Genomic DNA, 22,037 nt, shown 5'->3' with positions numbered 1-22,037 from the left:
GTATTTCTTTAGCCCCGGCGAGAGGGAAAAAACGTCGAGTAAATAAACAAATAACGCTATCGTAAATCAATCGAAGCGCAAGGATCGATATTTGAACGTCGATCGGACGGACGGAGGCTAGAAAGCGTGCAGCGTGCAGCGTGCTTTCTACGTATTTGGAGCTGCGCGCTTATAGACGTGTATATAGAGAGCTTGTAACTGTATCGGGCCCAGTGATTAACGAGACTGCTCTCTCGTAAAGCTGCGCAGATTACAACGAGGCTCCCAGTTGACTTTGCCACGCCACGACTTGAGTTACAGCCGGCCAATGAAATCCGAGCTTGTGCGTGACAAATTGAAAAATTCCGAATCGAAGCTCTCTGCGCTCTCCATCGTGGGTCAAGGATATTGTGCTATGAGATTCGAGCAACGCAACTCGCTCTGACAGTATTTGTTTCGATCGAGAGAAGAGTCTCTTTCTCTCATTGGGAAACTCGCGACCGACCGTAATTTCTTCTTCTCGCGGGCAAACACCAATTTCATATATATTTCCATACACACACATGTAGTATATAGCTGTGGATGATATTCGCGTGGAACGGAGGATATTTTCTTGTGTAGCGTCGCTGCGACGACGATAGGCAAGGTTCAGGGGGCCGGGCCTAGCTTAACGCGCTTAATTAAAGTTGTTTCAACTCGTTAAGATGATTCGCACGGGATGAACAACCCTATAAAGCGCATGCAGCGGCACGCACCAATGCAGACTTTCCGCATGGCAATATTTGCTGCATTAACCGCAAAATTTCGCTTTCCAACCAAGCCGCTCTTCCCATTTTTTCTCCTTTCTTCTTCCTTTTATTCAGCAGTTGAAATGCCGATGCATGCATAATTCATTGCGTGCAGCTGTTAAGTAAACCAGCTGCATAATTATTGCAAACGAGTCAGTAATGCATTGCGTACGCGGCTTGTCAATGATGTATTTCTCTCTGTGTAGCATGTACTATGATTTATATATGCGTAAAATATATATCAGATTAGAATTCTCGACAATTATTGATATCGTGTGCATGGCATTGCAGAAGATTTTCATTTTGTTAGAGAGAGAGAGAGAGAGAGAGAGAGAAGTGGAGAATCACCATTTGGTAATCTCGAGGCTCGAATTAAACGGCCGAGGGGCCCGAGGATTCTCGCTCAACTGGATTTTCACAGTTTGCTATTTGCATTTAGCGATCGAGCCACATTTCAGGCTTTGTTCACCTGCTCGCGACATTTTTTAGCGATTCAAGGCCAACGGTAAGTAAGTTATACCGAAGGATTTTCCTCGCCACTTAACTTTGACTTACCTCGCCTATTCCAGTGAATCTTTAAACACATGCATGCGGCTGCTTCTACTTCATTGGCCTATATATATATAATACATGTGCGTGAGAGTATAATAGAGAAAAAGAGTGGATATTTCGAACGCGAGCGTAAAGCGAATCGTGGCATTTTACAAGCTCGAAACTTTATTGCCAAAGTGCTAATAATTTTTTATCACGGCCGAATGCCGGTGAATTTTAAACTGGTCTCACTCGGTATATATGCGCGCACGCACGCCTATTCCAGTCGGAATAAACTTTAGCGCGCTCAGTTTATATTTCTTCTCCTCGCGTTTCCGATTATCCAACCTCTCAGAAGTCGTGCTTGTTATTCCAAGACTCCTGGTTCATTGATCGAGGCCCTTTCATCGTTCGAAATTTAGTGAGAAATTAACCTCGCGACGATCGTCTCGTCTCGTCCCGGTCGTCTCTCGCATTCAGACTTATCGATTTGCGACAAATGCTCGTATCTTATCTCGTGCATTCCAACGACTCGCTCGAGCAATCTGTATATACATATATATATATATATATATACGTATTTCGACCAATTTTTCTACCCATTCGTTCGGAGCTTTCAAAATAACTCTCCAGTGGCTGGGAGGAATAACAAATTGAATTTTTTATAGCATTGCTAATTAATGTCTGAAAATTAGTCTAACTTATGATCGAAAGAAACAATGATAGCTTTCCTACGGTCTTGTGATAATAGGTCAGTGTGCTTTATGATCGATTCCTCGCTCGTTAATTACCGGAGGTGTTTTAGCAAACGGAATTTTTTGTGAAATTCCACAAGAGAGAAGTTGTGAGACGAGCGATGGGTAGGTATATAAAGATATGACGACGATATATATGATGATCGGGTGTGAAGAGAAAGAGGGAGGGGGGGGGGGGATAAAAAGTGCGTGTTGCAGATCCGCGATCGACTATTCAGAAATTAGGTTGGAGGGGGCTGAAGGGTAGGAGGGGGAGGAGAGATAAAGAAAAGGAAAGAACAGCTCTATTATATCTAACCGAGTCGTTATCGTCTCGCGTAACACTTGTTCGTGCGAAACTTTCAAGCATGGCATCTGCTTAGCAACCGTTTCTTCCTCGTGTCTGCTGCTTTTCAGTTTCTTCTTACGTTCTCTGCGCTCCTCCTCTTTGACTCCCCATCACTCTATACTTTTTGCTGCATCCATTCGTCGCCCACACGCTCCGAAGGAACTCGCTAATTAAAGAAGGTGGCCGTACTCTATAGCATGGCCGAAGAAAGAGAGACCGATGATTTAATGACTTTCTTTCCAACGCGAATCTCGCGGTAAACCATCAATTTTCAAACTTTATTTCCGTACATTCGTCCGCGATTCCTAATGGACATTCGGTTAGATCAATCAATTTCTACCTTCCGGCTCGCGCGTTAATTGGAAATAATCGACATTGATGAGTGGGATAATGTTTGAATTATATAGAATTAATAATGAAACTGTTGGAAATTGGTGGAAGATTTGTGTTCCATCTCCATTACGTATTATATATATATATGTGGTGTGCATGGTGAGCTAGCCGATGGCTCGCTCGTGTTTGTGTATAATACACGCGTTGGTGCGCGCGAGGCGAGAGGGGAAGACGGAATGGTGGACTGGGTCTGCATGGGATGGCAGAGGAGAGAGGAGCAAATAAAATTTCCGCGAACAGCGGCCAGGGTGGTCGAGCTGCGAGATACGATTGAAGATTACGGGACGCACGAAGTAACGTTTATCGTGTGGCCCGATATAAAATCTCGCGAACAATCCTTGCCGAGGAGAGGGGGGGGGGGGGGGGAGATGCTTATGAGGAGAATGGGGGTAATGGAGAAAAAGATAAATAAGAGACACACGCAAAGGGAAGAGGAGAGAAAAAGTGTCTCTCGAGACTTTTCTAGAGCGGATACGGGTTTATTTTACGAAACGGTTTTAGTGCACTCGCCAGTCAGGTACAGCCACGTCCGGTTTGACGCATATAGAACATCCGCTAACACGCACACTTCTTCTCTCACGCGCGCGATTCGAGCACCGACGAACCAACCAACCCTCGGCCTCCTTCTCTCAATACTCCTTTATGTACGCTCCCCCCACATAACAATTATTGTCACATTTCTCTCGTACTCTTAATTCCATCCTACGTTACGTTCCTTAACAATTCCATACAATCCAATCGTGAAAATAACATTGAGAAGCTTGTGTATGATATACCAGTTTTTTTTTGTCTATATATAGCGTAATGTAAAATTGTTACTACTCGGTATTTTATATTTTATGGATCGGTAAATTAACGAGAGTGGAGTGGAGTGGAATATCTTGAAGAATGTTTTTATTCGGATGAGATAGAGATATAGGATCTCCGGGTATACAGATATATGTATACGTATATATATAGGGACTATATACGTATAGCGTGGAAAGTTTGTACACGATTTGGAAGGAGTGAAATTTTTCTGTCGGTTCTAGCCTCGGCTCTGATGTTTCTCGCGTTTCGCGTTCATCCTGTGTTCCTCGCGTTTCGAGTGATTCTCTCAGACAGCCTCGACATTAGCGAGAGCCACTCAAGCCGATCTACGGTGTTACACTTTCGGAACTACCCAACTCCCAAGTGTAACGCTAAACGATCCTGCTATATTCCCGGTAAATATATATTTGCCTTGCACACCACTGACTCAGATAGTGTAATGGATCGCTTTAATTGGAAACCAGAGAGCGCTGGCATATAGCTGACACTAATTCTTCATATTCGTAATCCGTCTGGTTAAATCATCTCTCGCTTGATTTATAATCATGTCCCTCGCACATATATATATATATATATATATATATATATATATATATATGTGTGTGTGTGTGTTATTCAAATCATCGGTATTAAGTTTTTCGAAATAATTTACTGGAATGAAACGACGATGAATGGCTTTGAGGAGCGAGTGTTAAAAATTACGAGTTTATCGTTGAATGTTTTTAAAAGTCGAGAGATGCTACGATGACTGGATGAAAAATTGTAGAATCGAAAGGTGGTAATGGTTCTTGTGCGTGACTATTGAAAAATACCGTTTTAATCCGATCTGTGATCCACGTGCTTACAATAATCCTTGATTAAGCGAGTTTAACAAATGAGCGAAAGTTATTTCCGCGATACGGTGCGGGGCTCCGCACACTCCGGCTGCTTTTAAGAAGGAAAGTAATTTCACAGTAGGCGCACGGTAAAAACTGAATTGCAAATGCCTGTGCATCGCGCACGTACTGCTGCAATGCCTGCGTACCATTCCTGCATGCAGCTGCATGTGGACTTTAATGAGTCACCATTTATATCTGTGGGATAGTCTATAGCGATTCATAGAAATATCAGATACTCCTCTTACTATCGTATACCCCCCCCCCCCCACTCAAATTTATTCTCTACAATTTCATTCAACGACATGAATTTATAATAAATAAATACAGCAAAGAAAACTTATATATATATCTCTGTTGGGAACAACACGATTCTCCAGATTAGCAACATTAGCGTTATTATATACCTATATAAAAATCCAAACTGCATTTGTCTGTGCTTAAACGAGAATTTCACAAGTGTAATATTGATGAATGAGAATATCGGACTGACATTTCCTTCCTTGCCTTCCTTTTCAGGATGCAGGCTTAACAGTATTCATAGGAGCATAGTATGCTAATCAGGTCAAGGTAGTTCATCCCGCCATTTTTTCCTTCTCTCTCTCTCTCTCTCTCTCTCTCTCACACACACATACAAATAATTCACAAGCAGAAGATAATAATAGAGAGCTTTATAGAAAAGCTTTTTCTCCAATAAATAACAGGTATTAAATTTGTTTTTAGGAATCATCAACGCGACAAGGAAAATCCCATTGCGGGGATATGTTTCAAGGACACTCGTAATCCGGATGGCTCAACGCAACCGATCTGGGCTTATCCTGAATAATTTATCAGCGCTATACGAGGCGAGAAATAATTGTAGCGCAGCAGATATTATCCAGCGGATATTGCGAGAGAAAAAGTTGGAGAGAATTTGGAATAGGGGCGAGATAATTAAAGAAGAGTAGAGTGGATTTTCTTTGGCAAAGCCCGAATTGAACTCACTGTTGCAGGGCATGCCGCAAAGTAGACGAATCACATCCATTTTGGGGGATTCGATGAAATCGGAGCTGGCCAACCATCAGGGAGTTTGGGACTCGCGGATGTTTCCACGGGAATCGTCATTTTGACGGATATCATGTGAAAATTGGCGCGTCGCGTATCGATACCGGCCGAGCGACGAAAGCCGATCGACTACTATACGGACTACACTCGACTATACTACGCGTATGCACGGAGAGTAAGGCTATACGGTGACTACAACCTGTTTTTCGTACGGCTCAGGCGGAATCTCGTGGGACAAGTCGCGTGGGCGCTCACGCGTGGTAATAAAGTCACGTGGGCGCGTGTTTTGGCGAACCTGCCGACTTTTCACCCAATGATCGTTCCCCGATCCGAAGGCCCAGAATAGCCGAGAAAATCATTTTCTCATCCGCGCAAATTCTCACCGTTCAATTGTCCCGCCTATTCTATACAGCTTCTCCTCCATTTCCCTGCGCGAACGACGATCAAAGATACTCGCCGCGATATCTTTTGCTCCAGCTTTCGTTTATTTTTTCAGCTTGGCCCAAGATGGCGGACGACTTTCGTGAGGCAAAGTAGCTAATTGCGGAGCGTGAGCAAATAGGAGTTTTTAGCTTTGCGCGCGGCGCGTCCATTGTTTGGAGGAGTCTGACAAGCGACGACTTGTCGCGAATAAGCAAACATTTAATCTCGCTAGCGAGAGAGCGAGCAAGCCGCAAGCTCCCCTTCCATGCGTTTTCTCGGCTTGCGAGCGTCACAGCCGCGCGCGCACACAATTACCGAGGAAAAAAAAACACCCTCCAATTAGACTTTTAATAACAGGAAAGAGAAATGTTTACAACAATAATAATAACTGGCAGATAAATCTGACAAATAGCTCTTAACAATTTAAACAAAGTTGATTTATACGAGTTTGCGTCGGAAGAAATTGTCGCTTCGCTTAAACGACCGATTTCTCGCATTTTTATTCGGCAGCTCTCCGTATATATAATTCTTCTAAAATTTCTGCCGAGTGCGTTGCTCCAGAATTATCTCTTTTGATAAAGGAAAGAATATTTGCCAGAGCAAATCTACGCATCTTCCGGAGAATAAACAAATTGAAACCTCTAGTATCCGGTTGCTCGGCAACGGCGAAATTAACTCACCGAATGGTATAAGACCTGCAGAACCCACAAGTGTCCAACTATGAAGACTCCACTCGAGAAATACGAGAAAATGATTCACTTTCAGATAGTTCGTTTCCTTGACACGATAAGCCGTTGGTTAATAGCGCTTAACTAATGATAATAATCGTGTAAAATACAGCGGCTATGCTTTCTGCTATATCGATTGTTTAGTATATATACACATTTCATAGACACGCCACATCCTGACCTGCTTACACTCGGAATTACCGACAAATCAACAAACATATATATAATTTCATAATTTGCATAGAGTCTGGAATGATTTTTGGTATAAATACGTATAACGAAATGCCAAATGACTCGACTGCCATTTTAAAGGTAAAAATTAAGGGATGTTTTTACATGTGGATTTTTTTGTACGTTTGTCTGTTATCGATAAGATAAGAAATAAGCGTCTGTTCCCTCGAGGCGCCGTTCTTTTATTGCCGTCCAATCAAGCTTCCTGTAAGCGATCGAGTAGCACGATATTATTCACTCTCAAGGCCGCAGCGTCGATTCTCACTGGCACAATTTTCTTACTTTCGATTTGTCGTGACAGCATTTCTCAAAAGGCAACGTTTGCTTTACAGCTGTTCTAGAAATGGCGAGTAACCACTAGCTCATTAACATCGACAAACTGTTCTTGCATAATTTAATCTGAATTTTTAGCTCACTTTGCTCTTCGCTCCTCTTCATTTTCCCGCAGGCCTTCGGACTTTTTTATCTTGCATAAATTATGAGATAAACTGGTAAAATACAATTTATGCGACGAAAAATATTTTTTCTCCAACATTTCATTCAGTGCGAGCGCTCTTTCGAGATATTTTCGAAATCTCTTTTGAGGCGAAGGTACATATATATATATATATATATATAGGTAAACCTTAGAAGGGGCAGAGCGAGGCACGGCCGCGGTTCCCTCGGATTACCTGACTAAGAACCGACGAGACGAATCAGCAGGTCGACGCTAAAAGGGATAAGGAAACTTTTCACGGTACCAACGAATGGACCTAGAAGCCTTACGTGCCGAACCTCTTAGAAATCAGAAAATTTCGTTTGCCTCGAAAAACTATGCTGTCGTATCGAGAAACTGCAGCCAAGGCAATTCTATAAAGGAGGATAAATCTAAGAGGAGAGAGATGCTGCAAAAGAAACAGCATGTGCTTATGCCCAGTAACATTAACTAATTAAATTTACGTCAGCTAAGTAGACTTTCTACCGAGGAATTTTCAATTAAATCCACTCGCAATCCATTTTACTGCATATTTCATATCAAACTGCTGCTGCAAGAAGACTTGCCCACAGCATTTTTTTTACGCGATTCATTCGTTGTAACACCAACCATATTTTGCTCGTTAATTAACCGATTCCCGGAGATTTTTTTCGTTAAATCAACTGTATTACGCTAAATTATTAGAAAAACGAGTATTACATTCGTATAGAATGGAAAGTGTAAAATAAAATATTAACACTGGAAAGTGATTGTCCGATGGATCGTATGGGAACAAGTGGATAAACTCTAAAGAAAGAGACAAAAAAAAGAAAACACTGAAAAAATAAGTTGATGCAGTAGAGGAATGAAAATATAGGATAGTCGCGCGGGGACGGGTCGATGAATGATAGAGGTAGCAGGGCTGGACGAACAAAAGACCGCGAGAGAGTGATGGTTTTGGAGAAGAAACACACCTACTTTTGTGATAGTTGCGTAACGCGCGCGGAGGGCCTGGACAACAAACAGCCCACGCTTTTGTACCGCTATGCTCGTGCGCGTAGCGCGAGAGTAAATGCATGGCATATATAAAGCCTGTCCTGCATTCCCAGGAAAATCCGAGACCGTTACCTTAAAACGGTAACGATCCTAGTAACTATCAGCTTCGAGATCCGTACGCACTGATTAGTTACGTCACACCTTGTCAAACCCACCAATTCTACTATTTTTAAATCTGCGTAGCGCTGCATTCGATTTTCACTCTATTCTTATTTTACCCTCGACCATTTTAATTGTTTCCTGTATATAGACTACCCAAGCTCGATCCTCCGAATCGCTTTGCAATTTATAGGAACGACTGGAGGAAGTAATCTCCTCGTATATGCTTTATATTATTGTTATTGGTTTTTTTAGCCGTTTACTTACCTGTGCTAACAAATTAAATAAACTGCCTTGTCCTTTATTATATATAGATTTTCTCTTAATTGCATTTGGCAAGATATTTTTTACCGTGAAACCGAATGTCACTGTTCAACCATGCAAGTGGAAATCGTCCAACGAGTTGGTGTTTAACGGCTATAGCTAATGAACTGTGGCATTTAATATCGGCGTACAATTGTCCAGCGCAGCGCAGCGCTTTATTTAATAGTCGAGTGTGATGACATATTTCGCTCTCGGTATCTCGGCTACTTTTATTTTCTAACGAGGCCATTTCGCTATTTCTCTCCCATCTGGCTTCGCCATTTCTGTGCTTTCATCATAATTTTACTGCCTCCCCGAACAACATTGTATTAACTTTCCAGTCGCACAATGCGTGTCTTTTAACAGTCTCCTATAAGCTAACGAATTCTATGGCCCATTATTCCATTATTGGAAAAATCTCTTTTTCACCATCGCTCACAATACTTTTCCTACTTCTTTTACTGCATGCCACTCGACAATCCCGACGAAACGGGCAAAACTATATATACACACTCTCAAATCTTCTCTCTTTTCCACAGATATATATAAATAAAAATAAGTTTAATACTTAAGTAATATATATAATTGAGTAGTAAGCGAATGATTTTAATGCGTTTATCGATGACTGATTTATACTTCGCATCAGCAGCAGCAATAGAAATAATAGATTGTAAATAACGAGTGCTCCGAAGCTTAGTCGCAATAGATAAATTTCGATACGGTCGAGTGACAAGATACGAGTCTCTGGCGTGTCCAAACGGAGTACAGCTATCGTTTCTCATCCAATGAGGATCAATGAAATTAGAAAAACCTTTGTTATTCCTTCACATCTAGTCGCAAAAAATCCATTGCGATAAGAGCGCCAAACATAATTAAGATTACGATTGATCAAATTGGCGAGGAAATAGATCTTTTTGCGAGTTTAAGGTTCAAGGAAATCAACAACGACTCTTTTGCGATCGAGCGCCAGGAGCAGAGCGATATTTTTATTTCTCGGGCGTGAAAACGATTGGCTTTAACCGCGGAGAGCTTCGCCGTTTGAGTGAATGCACTGGGAATAAAGGAGCGAGTACTAGAATGACGTAATTGTCCCGTATAAAGTCAATCGAGATAAATGACGCTGAATTGCCGGTAGACTTGTTTTTTAGTGGCTTCTGACTTCTACCATGACGATAAATCGTCACGAAAGAAAACAAGAAACTACAAAGTTCATGAACGGTTAATTCACGAACAGAGTGAGAGTCGAACAAGTTCAGCTTGAAACTGAAAAACAGCCAAGCGTGCTTCTGTAGATTCGATCATTGGACCAACAGTGCTTATTGAGGTCTGGAAGAATAAAAAAAGAACAATTTTAATAAGTGATGCGTGATTAATGAGGAAAGATCGGTAAAGAGATTGGGAAGAAAATCCTATACTTAACTGCATGAGTTTTCAGTTTCTTAGAGTATACGCGAAATAAAGCTACGTGTATGTCATTGGGGATTAAACGTGGCCGGTCAATTTATGTCACGTTTGTACTGGAGGAGGAAAGGAAGGACGCGAGGTTTTCGGTGTATTGTCGGGGGGGGGGGGGGGGTACAGGCGGGGGGGGGGGGGGTACAGCTGCTCTCGAAAATAGACAAAGAACTCTAGCGTGGCGCGGGAGCAACAATGGACGGAAGCTCCGTTCGCTGCACACGCGAAAATCGATCAGTGAAATGACTCACGATCTGCTTGAAACGCGCGATTATTTCCCATATCACCAAGGTCACGACCTCCCGAGAGAAACGTGATTCAAGAGACTTTTCCCCTCGACAGGTCGTTGCCATTCTCAGCCACGTCGGGACGATCTTACAATTTGCTCGGTCGGTAATCCCGTACCGATTCCACCAAATTCACATCGTCCAAGTGTCAAACGAGCAGCTGATATAGCAATAATAAACAACTATATGTTGATCTTATTAAACAATGGAACACTGTATACTACCTCATAATTTGTAATACATGTGCAAAAGTTAACAGCGTGTATTCTTGTCTTGTCCGTATAGCTAAGGTATTTTTATTGTTTACAGTTCGCAACGAACAATTGCAGGCCACGCAATAATCGTCGATATGTGAATCCCCCTCTGCTAATATTTGTCAATTTTGTTTCGTTATTTAAAAGAATTCTACGTCCAACACTCCATTCATGCCAAAATATTATCCGATTTTTCTTCTGTGATACGCAAAAAACACGAGACCGAGGCTGTTCCGTGCTGCTTATCTCGTTTGAGAAACGCAGAAGGTTCGCCAGTTTTCAGTCTTAGCGGGGAGAATAACTCTAAAAATACCGATTGTTTATAACAATATCATACGCGCAGCGAAGATACACTTTAGATTTGTATGTACAGCCGAGGGTATCACGTGTTTTTATTGGTTTCTCATGCCGCAGGAATGCAGCCGTCTGGTGGAAAAAAAAATTCCGGTTCCAAAAAGATACGAGCGTGTGATTTGGAGGATGGTGGGGATTTGGGTACCCACCGTTGAGATAATTCCTGGCTCGTCGATCGAAAATCCAATTCCAGGATCGTTGGCCGGCGTCCCGCGGGTTGAGATACTCAAAGTAATCGACACTCGCGCGAGGCTACACGATAACCCGCGTAAAGTTTCATAATCCTGGTGAGTTCTCGGAACACTTGAAACGAGCAATAGCACTGTTTTTGAGTTGGGAATAAAAAGAACAGAAAATCACGCGGAGAGTAGACGCCAAACTGCGCCAAACTATCGTAGCAACGAGCACTTTGGAACTGTTTGAGCGTGTGAAGTCTGTGTGGAGCTCCGATCTGTCCGCTGATTGGTAGAGGGGGAAGGCAGATGTCATTACCGAGACTAGCCGATTATTTCCGACCGACTCCGAGCATTGCTATATTACAACGTTCGCTCACAGATGGCGATCCCGTCACCGAAGAAATTCATGGATCTATTACTGCTGATTCCCGGGAAAATTTGTTTTATGATTCATCTAAACTAACCCCTCTGAATACTTAACTTTAATCTATTTCTAGGAAGGAACATATTGAATAAATTTATTCTCCTCGTAGACCTTTATTAAAATAATTATTAATAACATAAACTTATCACGTATATCAATCACAGCTTTCATTAGCTCCATTTTCCAAAATTAGAGTCTGTTACAGATTCTAAAGTAATAGGCCACAGTGATGGTGGTAAGTTTGGAAAATTGCGTAGTTCTGCAGGGAAAGTCCAGTTTGGATATTCAATTTCTTCAGCCATATCCGAATCTATTATATCTTGGAAAAATTCTTTGGCCACCTCATCTGGATCTGGCCATCCTTCCTTTGGCATTGCGCTAGTGGATGCCTGTTTACTCCAAGCAACTAAAATTTAATGAAATACACAGTGTTAAGATTTATTTATAATCCTTTTCAGTACTTGTGAGAATAGTTATACTACCAAGCCTTTGTAGTTCCCAAATCATAGGAGGCGTATAGTGGGAGAACCTACAGCCATTTCCAAATGCACAATCACCAATAGTCATGAAGCGTTTGCATGGAGTTTTTAAAGTTTCCTCTTGTAAAATCGTTTCGGCATCTAATATAAAATGCAATTATTTGTTTAGACGAAATGTACAAATTAATGGACAGATATTCAATTTGCTTGCCAGATGCTTTGTCTACTCTTTGGACATAGGTTATGTTTATAATCTTGGACAATTTGCACCACTGCCTCAGTAAGATCAGTGCATTTACCTTTAAAATAATTGTAGTGGTTGGTGCGATTTTGTATATGTTGCAGGCTTATCAAATGTTTTCTCCTTGCTTCAGGATCATCCTTGAATGACCTGTCACAGTAATCGCAATAATACCTTTTGCCCATGATAGAGAGCTACTTAGATTATTTATGGCGAACGAAGAGATATTTGCTAATTAGCAAAATTCGTTTTCACAGCCCATAAAACAGGCAAGGTTAAAAAGTGATATTTATGCAGCACTTGACGTTAGTGCTAATACTGTTTACAAACGCTACCATGCGATATTGCGATAACCTTAAAACCAACTTCTTTGACTTGTCAACATTCGCCATCTGGTGAAAAATTCTCAAACTAATAATCGATTTAAGGCTGAGGAATCGATTATTCCTTTCTTTTTTTTAAATATTAGAAAAAATTAAGAAGTTGAATCAAATTTAACTGGGTTCAATTGAAAAATTAACCAACCAAAGAATTGGAACTGCATAAATTTGATTTTATGATATAAATTATTAAACCATACATTTAATAATAGGTATTTATTTTAAACAAACAGGTTACACGTATGATACTGCTCGTTTAAACATTACAGTTGTATATTATAATTTATATATAATTTTTTATCGCAGCTTTTTGTGCGCCACTAATCTAACCTTACGCGTAATGTTAGATCATCGAAAAAAATGTCTATCGTTCTTTCGGATGTATTCGTAGAATATAGCATATTTCATTTCGGTAACCTTTAACATGACATCTAAATAGCTCAAAATATTTTCTGGTAACTTTTGTCAATTATTCTAAGTTTTTAAAATTATTTATCAGGATATATAATACTAAACGAGAGATATACATTTTTTACGACAAGTTTTGGTTTCTGTTAATTATAGACTGTCATAGACATTTTTATCGATATATGAAAAATCGTAACGTTATCCTAGTTTTCTACAAGCACAGTTCGGAATCTATGAATAATATGAGAAATGCAATAATCCGTGTTGAGAAAGCTCTGGAATGGTTAAAATTCATAAATTCTTTATTTTTCTTCACGAGCAAACTATATAGTTTACAGTAGCATATTATTTATAAGCGGACAATGAATAATTTCGTTAGACGTTACGTTTATAAGCTATTTTTACAAAAACCGAAGTTGATTATTAGGTCGCTGAAAGGAAACTGGATAAAATTATAGCGCATTAAAAAATTGCTTTGCGCGTTATAAACGCTTCAGTGGCTGACTCAGCACGTTCGTTAAACTTATCACATTAAAGACAACAACAAAAATAGCTTTATAAAATTAACAATCACTTCCTTTTTAGTTAAAAATAAATTCTTTATCCTTTTAATATAAATACAATTTATAAAATAAATCAAGTTTAACAATTTAAAATAAAGCAACTTTTAAAGCATTTACAAGATCAAATGGATTATTTAATAGTCTATCTACGAGATTATTGATTTTTCGTTGAAAATTGCCAATGCTTCCTAACAACTGAGTCTCGTACCGAATCAAGTTTCCTTCGAATCACAGAGAAGCAGGTAATAAAATGACGAAACGAAGCAACGTTTTTAGGCCTGCTAAAAACAAGATTTTCCCTTCAAATTAAACACAACATAAACCTATGCAAAAAGAAACAAGATTTAAAAGTTGTTTGCGTTTTTTCCTCATTTTGTGTGTATCCTTCAATTTTAATTGTATATTATTTTGCGGAAATTTCATCTTTTGGTAAACCTTGCATGTTATTTCTTTATATTAAAGAGACTACTTCTCTATTTTACTTAGAAGAGTTTTCCAAAAAATGCAAGTATTTATAATATTTATATGTATAATTTTTATATAATAACTTTCAAATGATTATCAAATGTTGCGTGTGTCATGCTGTTCCTTTTTTGTTTGTAAAATTGTAAAAAAAAAAGGTAGAATGTTCAATTGGTAAGTGGTTGGACCATGAATCTCTCGAATAATTTAACGTCTCTCCGTGAGTCGATAAATTGAAATTTACAAGTAGCCGCAGTTAGACATCGGTGAAGCAAAATTTTATAGTAATGAAATTTAAGGCGTTTTCTCGTTAGTTGAAAAATGACAAATGCGAGAAATGAAAAATTATATGTATTCCGGAAGATTGCTTTTAGGTGGGGTGAGTGTGAGAGGGAGGACAGGGGGAGGGGAGTAACATTGTACGCGAGAAATGAAAAGCAACGAAAGTTGAGGAATTGTCGGCTTTCGCGTCCCTATATTGACTCGACTGTTTCCGGGCAACTCGCGCTACTCGAATTTGAGAAATCATTGTTTTCGCGGTCCACTATCTTGTGACTCGCTGCGGCCATTTTATTTCTTCGGTTCGTTTCCGGTGGGGGTGGGCACCACCTCCTGGCGAACTTTGTGGCCCCGGAAGCTCGCCTGGATCTTCGTTGCTGCTTTATTCAACTCGGGGTCCGTCAGGTCGATGCCCTCCAGCTCCCCCTGCAAGCAAAAAAACAATTGTTAACATCTCTCACTCCCCGCGCGTTTATGTATATATATATATATATATATATAACCTAAAAATTAAATATTCAAACACGAGCGAAATATAACGATGAAAGTTTAAATTAGAAAGAATATTCTTTGTGCAATTGAGGTTATGTGTTATTGTATGGCTTACAATGTACGGCTAGAAGTCGTAATAAAGATAGGAAATGTGACAAAGATGGCAGAATGGTCTATCGATTGGTTTTCTAGCGTTTCAGGGTGAGATAAATAACTGTCGAACACGAATCTGTAGACCCACTTTGCACGAGGTAACACGATACGAAAGCTCGTGCGGCACGAAGCAGGAAAGCTCTAAGACTGCACTATGGCAACTTGCATAATTGCATTTACATGTTTCTGCACGTGCCACGTGCAATTCCTGCTTAGAGCCTAGCTGCCTCTCTGCGAAATATCCCATAAAAGACTTTGCCATGTTGGAAAAAACTACTTGCTATATTTTCCTCTCTATATTTATATACCGATAACTCGCGTTTACAACTTGATGAGAAATCAAGCGTGCATGCGGTGCATGTGGCAAGGGAGCGTGGACAGTTTTAATTCCCCTTCCCTCTTGTTTGTGTAAACCTGTACATATACACGACAGTTGATTAATAGGATTGACTATAGATTTCTCTTTTCGTCTTACAATAATATCTCAAGGTGGAATTTTTCAACATTCGCATAGAGATTTTCTTTTGATACCGGTCGAAAAACTTGTGCCTCTTTTAGCATTATTAAAAGTAGCTGGCTGAGCTCTTTGGCTCTTTTCGCAAAACCTCCATGAATGAAGCGCGCGACGAAGAAAAATCGTGAGAAAATTCATAAGTTGGAATTTCGCGATGTATTCGTGAAGTTTGGCGAATATTTCCGAATAGAATGAATGATTTTGGTGGATTAAATGAATCTCAAGATACGCGTAAACCTAATCTCCTATAGTATTCCCGCGATATTATCATAGTTTTCATAAAGTTTCTCCAGCAGATAAACGAACAATCCAGTTGTTTCGAATAATTGCATCTGTATTTGAAACTATCTCCATGAGATATGTTCTATAATTCCCTTGCGTTCTCATCCATAAGCTTTCATTAATTCCAACTTTACGGATGTACATGTGTAATCATTTTCCTACTTAATTAAAAATCTCTCAATATTTTTTTATTCTTTATTAACACTTTACCCGAATAAACGATCGAAATTTCGTTTATCAACGATTTATTCTTTCGATCGATTTCTTTACACTATATTTTATTATTAAATTCATACGATTCTTTGTAAAGTTTCTTTTTTCATCCATGGCACCTCAGTTGAGTTTTTAGACACCGCGTCTGTTTAATCTTTGAACCGGAGTATCAATTGCCCTGCCGAGGACTGCGATGTGTATTGTTTAATTGTCTTGATCTACGAAACCATTGCCACGATGAATATTAAAATGTTTTTGTCCAAAGGAGATTTCAGTGTCAAGCCATTCCAGAGGGCTATTTTTATGCTTGGTATCTGGGTCGTGCAAAAGCCCTCCAGTGGCACGACTTCCGTCGCTCACACCAGCCATTATATTCATTCTCCTGCGCGAAATTTCTTCTTAAAAACATTAACAAAACAACTTAATTATAGGAATGCGGGAAGAAGGAGGGGGTAGCTATTGGAAATTATTAAAAAAAACATTGATGAGAGTAAAGAATTTTGTCAGATACCTATTATTATTGTTGAAGCGAAATTTTATTTGATCGAAGGAAAATAATGTAGATTTTCGCCAAGAGAGGGGTACATATCTCAATGTGCGAAATATCGACTGGTCTGGTTTATGTGCTTGTCGACAAGGCTGCGACTATAAGAGAGCTAGAATAACCTGGGAAAGACTACGTATACGCGAGCTATCGTCGTTCGTAATAGAGACCGATCCTCCCTGAAGAGGGTTCTATTGAAAATCGTGCAACCCTGATGGGCAGCAGATTGGAACCCAACAAGGGACACTGTTCAACCTCGCTATTTTCCCCACTTTATAGTCGAGCAAAATTATCAGGGCAGGGTAAAAGAACCGATCGTCGTATAGCAATGGAACGAAGAAAGGTTACAAAAAAAGAAACGTTTGGAAAAAGGTTTAAAAGCTTTTCAGCTTTTCAAGCTCATTTTATGCAAAGGAAAATTAAGAGCGTCGTGAGTTATGAACGAATGAAAATAATTTAGCTCGTTTCATGGGAGTTTTTGGGTGCAGGCTTTAACCGAGACAACGTAGCGAGTGGTATACATATACAGGAGTATCGATGCTAATGGATCAAAATAATGTCAAAGGGTCTAACAATAGCCAGTGCGCTTGGTGTGTTCTCGCTGAAATTATCGATCATAGCCTTCGTGCCTTCCAAAGCAGCCGCGCACCGTTGCATTAATTAAGCTCCCGCTGCTACCGGTGGCCGGGGGTGGCCCCGGACTGGCCAGATCCTACTGGGATTAATACGCGATTCATCCTTCCTGGGCCTACGGAGATTTCAAAATGACCGTCTGGACCCTCAACATTGGAAGAATCGCGCCGCGTTAACCGAGTTGCAACAGCTCCCATCGGCATATCGTTTCTATATATACGAGTTTACAAATCAACAAATTTCCTCTAACAAGACAAATAAATACAAATCCATCATTTTAATTCCTGCATGGTAAAGTCTGTGTGCTGGAATTTTGAGCAGAACGATAAAGTTTCATTATATATTGGCAACAATTGGCGAGACAACAATAAAAATTGAATATTGAAAAATATAAAAGTAGGATGTAAACGGAGTATGGTCGGTGGAAAAATAATTTTTCCAATAACACGAAACACGCGTTGGGGGAGTCTTCGGATGGTTCTTGGTGTCCCGGGCCGTTCAGAAATGGAAATAATTTTCCATATTGGGAAAATGCTGATTTTCCATCTGGAAGGTAATAAAAGGTCGGCAGTAGGGTAGTAGCTCTCGTGTGGGCTACTACCGAGCCTTTCCCAGAGCACACATAAATTCCGAGGAAAAAATAAAGAAAATCGAGCTCCGTTCAATTTTTCCAACAATTCACGTAAGACCCGACGAATAGGAGGGGGGTGGGGGGGGGGGGGAGGATTAAAAAGACAAATTGCACGGTCGGTCGAGTGGGATATATCGAAATTTAAAGTTGCAGGAGATTGCGTGCTCGAGAGCAAAACTCATCCTGACACAGTTATGCAGACTTTTCCTGCAGGGGAAACCAAGTTTCCCTTGGCCGCTAAGTATAGCGGAATTTTTTCCCTTCAGGATGCAGCTTTCATGGATTGCTGGTAAAACTTTTCTCTTTAAATAAATGATGCTTCTTCCTTTGTTTCGCATTCACCAGCCCGACACTCACCGTTATACTTTCCGTCTTATAATTGAATTTTATTCAAATTTCATATACAGTCCTTTGAAATTAGAATCGCTATATTCACGAGTTGCGCGAGAGAATTTTTGAACAAAGGGACGCGTTCGACAAATACGCCGTGCGGCCTGAAAAAATTTGATGGCAAGATAAAATTTAGCGGATGGAGAGAGCAACTGCTTGCGAGGATGATTAATAATTATGGCGTCGCGCGTTGTTGATCGTTTGTCAATCTGGAATTAGCAATCTCGATGGGAATTCCCGATTAGGAGTCTCTATCCCTCACTCTGGCCATTCTTAATTCATTCTCGTTTACACGTATACACACGCACACACCAGCACTCTGTGCATAAACGATACAAACTGGGTCAATTCTGAGTAGCAACTATTTTCCACATGCAAGCACTAAAAGCTCCTGCTACTGGTTCGTTAATATTGTTGTTTTGCAAGCTCCCAACATTTTTCATTCAACCAATGTCCAGTGTTATTCTCTTGCTGGAAGAATAATTTGAAAAAATAACACTTCTCCATATTTATCTTACTCTGTATTATATATATATATATATGTAATTCCACGACAAGAGGAAGAAAATTGTTTCGATGAAATAAATGAACTAATTTGTTGAAAAATCATTTTTGATCGTTGTGAGAGAAAGCATTGGTCGATTGGTGTAAATAAAATGGGGAAACAGGTTGTCGGGGCTTATAAAATGTTTCCCAGTCAATTAAAAGTAATTCTTTGTGGTGGGGGTGGGGGTGGCTTGTAGAGCTTCGAAGCACAAATGGGGCGGTGCCAGGTTGAGCAAGGAAAAGCTCGAAAGCTTTGTTCGAACGTCCGTTATTCTTCATCCGAAGCTTACTTTCCTTCGAGTTTCTCCCTGTTTCACTTGCTTTACCTCCCATCACGCGTAGACAGTGAAGAACGTTCGAAGGTGGGGGGTACAAAATTTATAAAAGGAGACACGTTAGAGCATTATCGGTGCGGAAACCCTTCGCGCAATGGAAAATTTGCAGGAAAATGGAATAATATAAGGAGTCAGTGGAGTTTCTTGAAAATATAAGCCAACTCCTTTATGCCATTCAATATACACAGCGTGCTATACTTATACATCAGAAAATACTTGGTCTTATCGTCTCCTTTCACTTGATTCCTTGGCCCCTGATATTATCAAGTTTCCACTCTAAAATTCCTCAATACCTTTTGACGTCTCTGGAATTTTCCATAACAACTACAAGTTTATACACAACAACATAACCATAAATATTTCAATGAAATTATTTTCTTGATTCCACGGGTGCAGTGTCATCGATCCACTCCGTTTCCATTAATTAACTCAGCAAAAACAGTTTTATTGGACATAAAAAGTCATTTGGCTGGATCGCAAGCTCTTATGGAATCTGTTTATCAGTATCGAGGTTGCATGCATGGTCTTAATATTGGCAATGATTCCTTGCGTTAACGTTTGAACGAGCATCCGAGTGATTATTCTGGATCAGCAAGGACAGTCGAGTTCACACGCTCGATACATTGTAACATTTGCCAGGAATTGCAACTAGTTCAATTATCAAGGCTGCTCGAGAGCGCAGAATCCGCAGGCCTAGGAACATACACGTGAAATTGGACAATTTGGATTACCACACCAGGCACTTTAGTTCTATTAGCAACCGGCCTTGAAACAATCAAGCTGCATCTAGTCAACGAAATCCACTGACCAGTCATTGGCCCTATACGAGTCTACGAATTCTCCTCTCCTGCAGATGCGCTGAATTTTCTATAATTTCCTCGATCCACCATACTAATACATTGTTACATATTGCGCTGACAATGCATACAGAGTGGTCAATATATACATACTACGAGCATTAGATATATATGAGTAATTGTCATACAACTGCACTACTCAAAATATCATTCGAACAATAATAAGAAAAGGGTCAATATTTTCGCAGGACTTATTCGAAGCACTTAATTGCACTGTGAAAGATCTTGAAGCAAAATTGATATCTCTCATTGTTTCGAAGCTATACAAACGAATTTTTGCGCGGTACGTGGTACACCTTCGGTGCATGGTACACAGCTTCATTGTGATTGTGTCGGTGTGCACGCAACGAATATAGGCATGGAAATATTCGTCTCGTTAATTGAAACGAATAAACAAACGAAAAAGAAGAAAGAAGTTATTGGCGAATGGCCACTCGAAGCTTGTCACGAAGCAATTGAAGATTTTCGATTGGAGCCTTTGAAGTTCCAGCCATTTCCCGCCCGGAGGGTAAAAAGCACTTGGTCGGAGCTTGCAAGGAGGCCCGATGGAGATCCAACGAGCTTTCCATTCTCGTTCCCGGCCTAGTGAAAGAAATTGATCGCGTGGGGGAAAATGGCTCTCGGAAGTCTAATCCATCATCCGCTTTAGCAAATGTGTCACCTGGAACGATTTCGCTGCGAGGACTCTCTCTCTCTCTCTCTGACAAATTGTTTCACCTCCCCCCCCCCCCTCCCCGCACCCCTTCTTCTTTCCTATCACCCCACCCCCCACCCCCTCTCCATACTCACTACTCGATAATTAATAATCTTATTGGACGAGAAAATAAAAATTATAATTTGTACTTCATCGGAGTGAGAACCATAAAATGTTTTTCTTGGTAAATGCTTTTTCGTTAAATTCAGGTCGAATCGAGTGCTTCTTTAATCGAAGAAACCAATCCAGTCCGGAATTAAGAATCGTATCAATGCAACCAATGAGAATTTAGCGCGAGCCTCATTGATCTCGCGCACGACCGTCTATTTTTCATTTTTGTTTATTTCGAGAAAAAATTCAATTTGCTCCTATCGATCCCGCCGAGTTTCCCACGGTCTGAAAAATTATACCATCCCGTCACTTCGTGTCTAATCGACGAACGAAAACCTAACACTGACAAAAAGTCTTCCGGTTTTCTGCTAGCCGGGCGCTTTTATCGCAAAAACGTCATCTATATGTGTGTACACTCTTGGGCCTTGGGGTCAAAATTATAAACAAACATGTAAATAATGCTTTTTACAAGAAGCTTCTTACTTAATTATTATTTATTGTTTGAATTTAAGTACCACTCGAGAGAGAAAATGATGATAATAAATCTTTTATTATTTAATAATGTTTGATAGCAGAAAGGCTGAAACGATGAGTCTTGTTTTTATATATACGTTTCATCGTATCTGCGGAGAATGAAGGGAGGGAACAATGGTACGATATTGAGTCTGGGTGCATGGGAAATGGAGTAGGTGGGGAGAGTGTATTTATTCTTGGATGATGTGTTTTGTCCCTAAAATAATGGGAGCAAATATATCCTGGACAATACGATACGGGTCAAGCTCTGCAGGTGCGACCTTTAGACTTGTCATGTTTGAGTAGCAAAAAAAAAAGGAAGTCAATATATAGTATCGTGCATCTCAGGTGGAAAAACGAGAGCGGGTTAATTTTCATACGAGAGACTGCATAATTTAATGCCCCAGCAGTTCTCTCATCGACAGCTGCTGCTTTATTATACAAATAAAATTATACGCGAGAGGACTACCCCTCTCTGTCTCGATATATTTTTAATTTAATTTTATTAACTCTTGAAATCTTCCATCATATTTATCGCTGAAGAACAGTCTGATAAAAAGAAAGAAAGAA

At 40.2% G+C, this 22,037-nt stretch overlaps 3 protein-coding genes across 5 annotated transcripts in view; all 3 read right to left on the bottom strand.

Moving 5' to 3' along the window:
- The window catches only part of LOC136779962 (pleckstrin homology-like domain family B member 1), a 29,255-nt gene extending 17,685 nt beyond the window's left edge, over window positions 1-11,570 (bottom strand). Inside the window, exon 1 of one of the 2 annotated variants that reach the window (XM_066737949.1) lies at window positions 11,297-11,570. The gene's annotated coding sequence lies outside the window, so the exon portion shown is untranslated. The remainder of the gene's footprint in view (window positions 1-11,296) is intronic. The other variant, XM_066737959.1, reaches the window with a different exon arrangement.
- A 281-nt stretch (window positions 11,571-11,851) lies between these two features.
- LOC136778857 (zinc finger matrin-type protein 5) lies at window positions 11,852-12,841 on the bottom strand. The gene is made up of 3 exons (XM_066735995.1): window positions 12,526-12,841; window positions 12,230-12,367; window positions 11,852-12,153 (listed from the first exon to the last, which is right to left on the bottom strand). The coding sequence occupies exons 1-3, from the start codon at window positions 12,650-12,652 to the stop codon at window positions 11,918-11,920; spliced, it is 501 nt and encodes a 166-aa protein (XP_066592092.1). The 5' UTR covers window positions 12,653-12,841; the 3' UTR covers window positions 11,852-11,917.
- Window positions 12,842-13,258: 417 nt separating this feature from the next.
- LOC136775690 (sperm surface protein Sp17-like) overlaps window positions 13,259-22,037 on the bottom strand; it is a 34,631-nt gene continuing 25,852 nt past the window's right edge. The window contains exon 4 of one of the 2 annotated variants that reach the window (XM_066730688.1): window positions 13,259-14,979. In XM_066730688.1, the coding sequence (XP_066586785.1) occupies window positions 14,851-14,979 (129 nt within the window). In that variant the 3' untranslated portion in view covers window positions 13,259-14,850. Of the gene's footprint in view, window positions 14,986-22,037 lie in introns of both variants that reach the window. The other variant, XM_066730679.1, reaches the window with a different exon arrangement.

The sequence above is a fragment of the Prorops nasuta genome, unplaced genomic scaffold (genome assembly GCF_024137725.1).
Source record: "Prorops nasuta isolate Cenicafe-Biocafe unplaced genomic scaffold, Cenicafe_Pnas_1.2 PNAS00002, whole genome shotgun sequence".
Lineage (NCBI taxonomy): Eukaryota > Metazoa > Arthropoda > Insecta > Hymenoptera > Bethylidae > Prorops > Prorops nasuta.
Note: the sequence above shows the minus strand (reverse complement) of the source record. Positions and strands in the feature narration are given on the sequence as shown.

Bases quoted from the DNA above. Each gene is read 5' to 3' on its own strand.
- LOC136778857 (XM_066735995.1), bottom strand. From the start codon at position 12,652: ATGGGCAAAAGGTATTATTGCGATTACTGTGACAGGTCATTCAAGGAT. The intron at 12,368-12,525 runs GTAAATGCACTG...ATTTTATATTAG, and splicing joins CCACTACAATTATTTTAAAG to ATGCCGAAACGATTTTACAA. The intron at 12,154-12,229 runs GTAGTATAACTA...ATTAAATTTTAG, and splicing joins TTGGGAACTACAAAGGCTTG to TTGCTTGGAGTAAACAGGCA.